Source organism: Vespula pensylvanica, chromosome 13 (genome assembly GCF_014466175.1).
Source record: "Vespula pensylvanica isolate Volc-1 chromosome 13, ASM1446617v1, whole genome shotgun sequence".
In the NCBI taxonomy this organism is placed as follows: Eukaryota; Metazoa; Arthropoda; class Insecta; order Hymenoptera; family Vespidae; genus Vespula; species Vespula pensylvanica.
The window spans coordinates 1,056,756-1,064,255 of record NC_057697.1 but is presented as its reverse complement, the minus strand read 5'-3'; the positions used below and the strand labels follow the sequence as shown (position 1 = coordinate 1,064,255).

General features: G+C 37.4%; 2 protein-coding genes across 2 annotated transcripts in view; one reads left to right on the top strand and one right to left on the bottom strand.

Annotated features, from left to right (window-relative positions):
- Positions 1-5,077, bottom strand: part of LOC122633941 (non-muscle caldesmon-like) — a gene marked incomplete at its 3' end in the record, with an annotated part of 8,653 nt that extends 3,576 nt beyond the window's left edge. Inside the window, exons 1-3 of the mRNA XM_043822437.1 lie at positions 5,033-5,077; positions 4,734-4,858; positions 392-410 (exon numbers count right to left, since the gene is read on the bottom strand). Of these exons, the coding sequence (XP_043678372.1) occupies positions 392-410; positions 4,734-4,858; positions 5,033-5,077 (189 nt within the window). The remainder of the gene's footprint in view (positions 1-391; positions 411-4,733; positions 4,859-5,032) is intronic.
- The window catches only part of LOC122633698, a 46,059-nt gene that overhangs the window by 6,469 nt on the left and 32,090 nt on the right, over positions 1-7,500 (top strand). The window lies entirely within an intron of this gene.

Below are 7,500 nucleotides of genomic sequence, written 5' to 3'. Positions count from 1 at the left end.
TAGCGATCGATTCTTCTTCTCTTCCACCGTTCCTTCGTGTTACTACTTACGTTAAGTAAGAATCTTTCGTATTTTTCGTTCTTACCTATATTACAACGTTGCATATTATACTCCACGATCTTTCTTCAATTATAACGGTCAAACCGTTACATATACTGTTCCAGTTTTATATACTCGGACGAATAAGGACATTAATTAGAAAAAGTCTCGCACGTATGTACGTACGTAACTATGTTTATGTACTGTAATGTACCGATTAGAGAGCGTACGTACGTACGAAATCTTTTTAACGGCATGTCGAATCTACCGTGTACCACGTGACTCGTGTCTCCGTCGTACTTGATATCAAACAGAAGAAGCCCGATGGCGGGAATATTTAAATGGTACACACCTGGTTGTTTGGATAAACTCTATTGCGATCAGACGTATCCAGTTTATATTTACCCTATAAATGGAATGTCAATAAATGATTATGCTTTTCTCAACGTGATATAACGCGCGTACGCGCGCGTATATATATATATATATATATTCATATATATGTACACTCACGCACGAACGTATAACGTATAAACGTATATATTACGTTAGAAAAAAAGAATTTCTTCTATCTTAAAAGAGATAACTTTGTTTTTTTCTTTTTCGCGCAATTAGACAAAAACAAGTAAAAATCATTAACGATCATCGTTGACCGATGCAGTTGCATGGAAAAACTTTTTGTTTCCAATTTGCAAATGTCGTAAAAACCGTATGGAAGAGAGAGAAGAGAAAAGAGAGAGAGAGAGACGCGTCATTACGCATGGACTCCTCGGGCTCTTATTCAGCTTGCTAGGTCGTGATCTCTTCTTTTGGTCCAAGGCCACGTAGAAGTTCTCTCATATCTCTCTTTCTCTCTTTTTTCCCTTCCACGTTCTCTCTTCTTCTTTCTTTATTTTTTCTTCTTTATCTCTTTCTACCTTCTTAATTCTTTTTTTTTTCCTTTTTTTTCCTTTCTCTCTTTTTTTTATCTCACGAATCAATGATACATCGAGATGATAAGTTTTACGAGAACCTTACTTGGAATTATTATTTAACGAACGTAATACAAATATTTTCTATCTTCTTTCTGACAATTAATTGCATTTCTCAGGGATTCTACGGTCCACTTGATTTATTTTTTGTTCTCTCTTTTTCTTTCTCCGTCTCTATCTCTATCTCTCTATCCCTCTCTCTCTCTCTGTCTCTTTCTGAGTCATCATCCGTTAGTCGTCTTTCTTTTCCCCTCTCTCTCTCTTCTTCCTTTCTTTCTCCACCATCGTTCATTATATTCCCTCGTTCCCCCACCCCCGCCCCCATGTACGAAAAAGTAGTTTTGCCAGCGCTTCCTTCTCTTACATCCGTCTTCTTCTATTTTCTTTCTTTCTCTCTCTCCCTCCCTCCCTCTCCCCCTCTCACACACTCTTTCTTTCTTTCTTTCTTTCTTTCTTTCTTTCTTTCTCTTTCTTTCTTTCTTTCTTTCTTTCTTTCTTTCTATGTACATATATATATTCTCGTTCGTATTCCCCTTATCTCTCGAGTTTCTCATTGTCTGAAAGGGCCATCTGTCCCCTCAGCTTTTTCATCCTTCGCTTTCATCCCTTCGGTGTTCGCTCTCACACAAAGAGACTCTCTTGTTCCCCGTTCGCCGCCCTCTATCTATCTCTCTCTTTCTTCTTTTTATCTCTGTCTCTGTTTCTCTCTCTCTCTCTCTCTCCCTCTCTCTCTCTCTCTCTGCACCCTTTCTCCGGATCCCTTCTTTCTTTGCTCCTTCCGTCCGCCATCATGGCTGCTTCTCTTTCTATACTTTCTCTCTATCTCTTTTTCTTTTTTTGTCTTTCTCTCTCTCTCTCTCTCTCTCTCTCTCTCTCTCTCTCTCTCTCTCTCTCTTTCTCTTTCTCATTTTCTTTCTCATATATCTGACGAGATAAGACGACGGACTGGGGTCTCACGGGCCCTCTCCCCCTCCCACCCACTCTTCTTTCCCTCCATCCCACTACACTTCCTCGAGAAGGAAATCGACTTTTCTCCGTAGTACGAGTCCTCGTTCTATGCATCATCGTCCTCTTTCTGTCTACCCAATCGTCGTGCATCGAGGTTGAAACTATTTGAGGTTATAGCCGGTGGTATATACCTAAGAGCGGAGAGTACCGGTGGACGGAAATTAACGTCCTCTCGCTTGCGGCTGATCTTCGCGCGGGAAATTCAAAAATTTCGTATCGACAAATATCGATGAAATAAATATTGAAGATTCTTTCAAATTCCTTTTCTTTTTCTTTTTCTTTTTCTTTTTTTTTACCTTTTAAATAATCTTTTTTCTAACTGCTTGAACGTTTCCTTACAAATCTATAAAAAACGAAGAGGTTGGAACCGCTCGACGTTATTTGTAAAAATATATATATATATATATATATTTGAAAGTGTGTCAACGTCGAGGAAATAGAAAACTGCTTCGAAATCGAGTTGACAAAAGATCGAGAAAGGTATATACGTATGTAAGTACATACATATGTACATGGTTGCGCGTGCGTCTACGAAGGAGCTATTGGTAGCGCGCGCCCGCGCGAATGTGCCTTACCAAAGCGGGCAAGAATAAACTTTCCGGTCCACGTGCGACCTTGAGCGAGGCGATATCACCCCTCACGGCACGGGCCACGATACGAAGGGCGCGAGAGCCCTGATCCAACGAAGCACGAGGGTGCTTTTCGCGACCCTCTTTTCTCGACGCTTCAACCGGAAGTCGGATACGCGTTAGGAAAAAACGAGAGAGAGAGAGAGAGAGAGAGAGAGAGAGAGAGAGAAACGTGCAAAATAGCTTTCTACTCGAAGAAATCAAGAGAATCTATGTTCCTACTGAAAATAATTACGAATAAAACTTATTAACTCGTTTTTTTTTCAATCTTTATTTTTCTTTTTTTTTTCTTTTTTATAGTACTAGTTCGAATTTGTATAAAAAGCAAAAACAAAAAAAAAAAGAAATTGCAAACACGTAGTAACAATAAAGTTACAAAGTAGAGGCGCTTGTTAATCTTGAAAATAATTACTAACGATAAGAGAGACTTTGAAAGTGATTTCGAAATTGTTCGAAAAAAAAAAAAAAAAAAAAAAAAAAGAAAAAGAAACAAGAAAGAATGAACACGCAATTACCATAAATCCTCGTTATTGTTGAAGCGTCCCATAGAAATACTCACGCGAGACGACAAAAAAAGCAATGTATAAGAAGTAAAAAAAAAAAAAAAAAAAAAACCTACTGTACCAGTTTCGTGAACCACATTTGAAATTTCGCGGGCGTCGTGCCGAAATCGAGATACTTCGGCTTCCTATCGAGTTCACTCGATTCCTTCTCTTCTTCTTCTTCTCCTTCTTTTTTTGTTCTTCTTTTTCGTCTTCTTCTTCGTCTTCTCGTAACGGTAGAAAATTCGAGAACGCGTAGAACCGTAATAACGTGATATTGTACAAGAAATTCCCTCTCTCTTTTTCTCTCTCTTTCTCTTTTTCTCTCTCTTTTTTTTTCTTTTTCTACCTCTGTCATTCTTTCTTCTTTTTCTTCTACACGAGTCAAAGAAAGAATAATCTCGAAGTACTGTTGCTTCGTTGCTACTTCGGTAGAAGGAATCTTTCCTTTCTCTCTCCCTATCTCTCTCTCTCTCTCTCTCTCCTCTCCCCTCTCTCTATCTCTCTCTTTCTACGCTCTTCATGAAATAGACGTTTCCGGCATCGAGTTATCTCTCTCTCTCTCTCCCTCCCTCTTTCTCCCTCTCTGTCTATCTATCTCTCTCTCCGTATCAAAAGTCTTCTTCTTCTCTATCAATCTTTTTCTATACTTCTTTCGTCCCTGTCTTCCTTTCCGACGTTATTAAAAGAAAATGGCGGAAAAGCTGAAGTTAGTTCCATATAAATTTTATATACACGTAGACACGCCCACCCACGCGTTTATATATCTATAATAAATATTAAAATAAATGCTGAATAGATAAACACGCGCGGGCACACACACACACACACACACACACACACACACACACACACACACACACAACGCACGCACACGTTATACAAATTTTTTGCACAGAAACGAACGTTTTTATATATAAATTTTTTTACACACATGCATGCAAATTTTTATTCTTTATTTTTCAATGTAAAAAGAGAGAAAGAAAGAAAGAAAAAAAAATAGGAAAAAGAAAACAATAAAAATAAAACGGACGAAATTTTTCGATAAACCTAACAATATATATATATATGTGTGTGTGTGTGTGTATATATATATATATAAATGAAACTATGAAGAGAGAGTGGTAGGGCGAAGGGGAACAGGTGAGAGGCCGAGAGTGCTGCACCTTTCTCTCTCTCTCTCTTTCTCTCTTTTTCTCTCTCTTCTCTCTCTCTCTCTCTCTCTCTCTCTCTCTCTCTCAGAAAGGTGAACGGAGAGAAACGAAGAAACGAAGGGCATTTGGAATGCGGTACTGTTATGCCTTACGGTACGGCGACAGGACGAAAATTAGGACCATGCGCGCGCGAGCGTGAGCGCGGACGCTCTTTCTCTCTCTCTCTCTTTCTCTATCTCGTTCACACACATATACACCCATACAACAACTCCTTCTTCCAATATGTTGTTGACCAATTCTTTCTCTTTCTCTTTCTCCTGTTTCCACCGTTGTTCGTGTTCTGCTTCGACGTCACGAAAGCTGGACTTCCTCCCCCTCCCTCCCCCTCACCGTCCCTCTTCCATCTCCTCCTCCTCCTCCTCCTTCTCCTCTTCATCCTTCTCTTTCTTCTCTACCTCCTCTGTTCTCGTTTTCGTTGAAACGGTACTCGCGATCGATCGATACTCCGCGTCATTCTATTCAAGATCCTCGATATTTCCTATATACCTATATATGTATGTTACGTGTGCTTCATTTGTGTGTGTACATAATTATAATTATAATTAATTATATCGTATATGTTCTATTAAGTTTTTATCAAAGTAACTCTAATTTCGACGTATCTATTTATAAATAATATAAATTTATACATTTTTTGATGACGATGGAAACTTCTCCGCTGTGAAAAAGGACATCGTTCTCTTTTCTTTCTCTTTTTTTTTTTTTCTTTTCATGTAAAAAATTGTTTTAAATATCTAATATATACACCGACACAATTCGTAATATTCGTATAAAAAGAAAAGAAAAGAAAAAAAAAAAAAAAAAGAAATTAACTATTTATCTTAGTGTTTTTATTTTATTTTATTTTATTTTATTTTATTTTTATCGTTATCGTCGATGCGCAAGGGAAAGGAAAAAAGAAAAAGGAGAAAGAGAAAAATTTGTGGCAAAATATTTACAAAAATTGAGGCCACTAGTAGATAAAACAAAAGCAAATAGAATTATTCGCATTGTGGGAAGATACGTAAGCGTCATTGACGTGGATTATTCGTTAAGAATACTTATGGGAATAATTTTTTTTCCGATCTCTCCCTCTCTTTCTCACTCTCTTTTTGCTACTCCGAAGAGTTTCACCCTCATTCGATGTGAAAGAAATTTTTTTTCTTTTCGGTTCTCTCACAACTACGATACACACTCACGCGCATACGATATCTCGTTCTTGTTAAAGAATACATACATACATACATACATGCATACATACATATGTATGTATTTATGTATGTACATATGTGTATCTGTAGGCCGATCGATCGAGAAAATTTTACTTAGAAAAATGAATTTTTCTTTAGCGAATGATATAACGAAGAGATCCTCGAGAATAACAGAGAAAAAGAAAAGAAAGAAAAAGAGAAAGAGAAAAATCGAGTCGATGTTCTCGCGCAGTCGAGAATCGATAGAGAACCCCCTTCTCGTATTCTTTTCCCCCTTTTTCTATACTCCCTATCCCTCGAAGCTACACTTTCTTTAATGCAACTCTCTTTTCTCTTCCTACCCTGCACCCTTTCTCTGTTTCTCTGTTTCTTTCTTTTCTTTTTCTTCCTACCTTTCTTCCTCTCTCTCTCTTTCTCTCTTTCTCTTTTCCTTTTTTTCTCTGTCTATCTATCTATCTATCTATCTATCTATCTGTCTGTCTGTCTGTTTGTCTGTCTATTTGTCTGTCCATCTGTCGGTCTGTCTGTCTATCTTTTGCTTCGTAGAAATCGATCGTTAGTAAGGAACGACAAAAATAATTGCAGTTCGTGCACAATAAATTTTGCATTGATGATGCAACTTTAAAAAAAAAAAAATCAAAAGAACAGAGATCTTAGACAAGAAAAAAAAGCTTCTAATACGAATTGTATTTTTACTTTTTCTTTCTCTCTCTCTCTCTCTCTCTGTCTCTTTTTTTAAGAGGTAAAGGGCTTAATTTATTCCTTCTTATTTTTTTTTTTTTTTTAGTTTATTTAAAATCTGTCTAAAGGGAAAGGGAGATTTTAGTTTATACATCGGTAATAATTATGATTATATAGTGATTATAAAAGGAGAATAATGTTATGTAACTAGAAAAGTCCTTTGCCGATGAAACATTTTTAATCGTACTGGAACATAATCCTCGAGATTAAAATTAATACGTACATATGTATTCTTTTTTACAAACCCTTTTTCTGCGAGAATAATACATAGAAAAATATGTTATGAATATATGCAAACGTTATACCAAAATACGAAATATAATCATACATTGTTTATCTTGGCAAATTATAATCATTATCTCCGGGCAAAATAATAACAGTGATACAACAAAAGGAGAGTATATAATTAATTAACTAACTGATATATACATATACGTGTATATTGATTTATTAATACACGTATATTTAACTATACATCTCTTAAGGGCATAGACCCTTAAGAGATTTCAGAATAGTCGCACAGAATGAGAAAGAAAGCGGAAGGAAGAGAAAGAGAGAGAGACGATATCTATTCGTCTTCCCATTAATAGATAAACTTTAGAAATAGAATCAGAACTGGAGACTTCGAAGAAGACGTATTGAATAAATTACGAAGGCGAGATCGTGCCGAGAACGATCGATTCCGATTAGTCAAAAATTTCGAGTTTCTATATACTACTGCTTCTCTACGTTCGTACGAAAGAAAATAAGAAACGTTGGATTACTAAAATCGTCGTCTTCGTTGTTGTTGTCATCGTCCTTGTCGTTATTGTCGTCGTCGTCTTGGCCGCGACTACCACTGCTATCGTCTCCTCTTCCCTCTCTTTGTCCTCTTCGTCCTCCACCTCCTCCTCCTCCTCCTCCTCGTCCTCCTCCTCCTCCTCGTCCTCCTCCTCCTCCTTCTCCTCGTCCTCTTTCTCTTTCTTTCTCTTCTTTCTCCGCGTGAAAATTGGAACGGAACGGGTGAACGGAGTCAACGCTCCAAAACGAGCGTCCACGGAAAGTGCGTGCGAAAGATCGCCGATTCTCTCTCCTTACGGCGAGAAAGTTCGCGCTACCAGATTGAGAGAAATGCAGGAGAAAGAAGGAAAAAGAGAGAAAAAGATATGTGTGTGTATATGTAAATA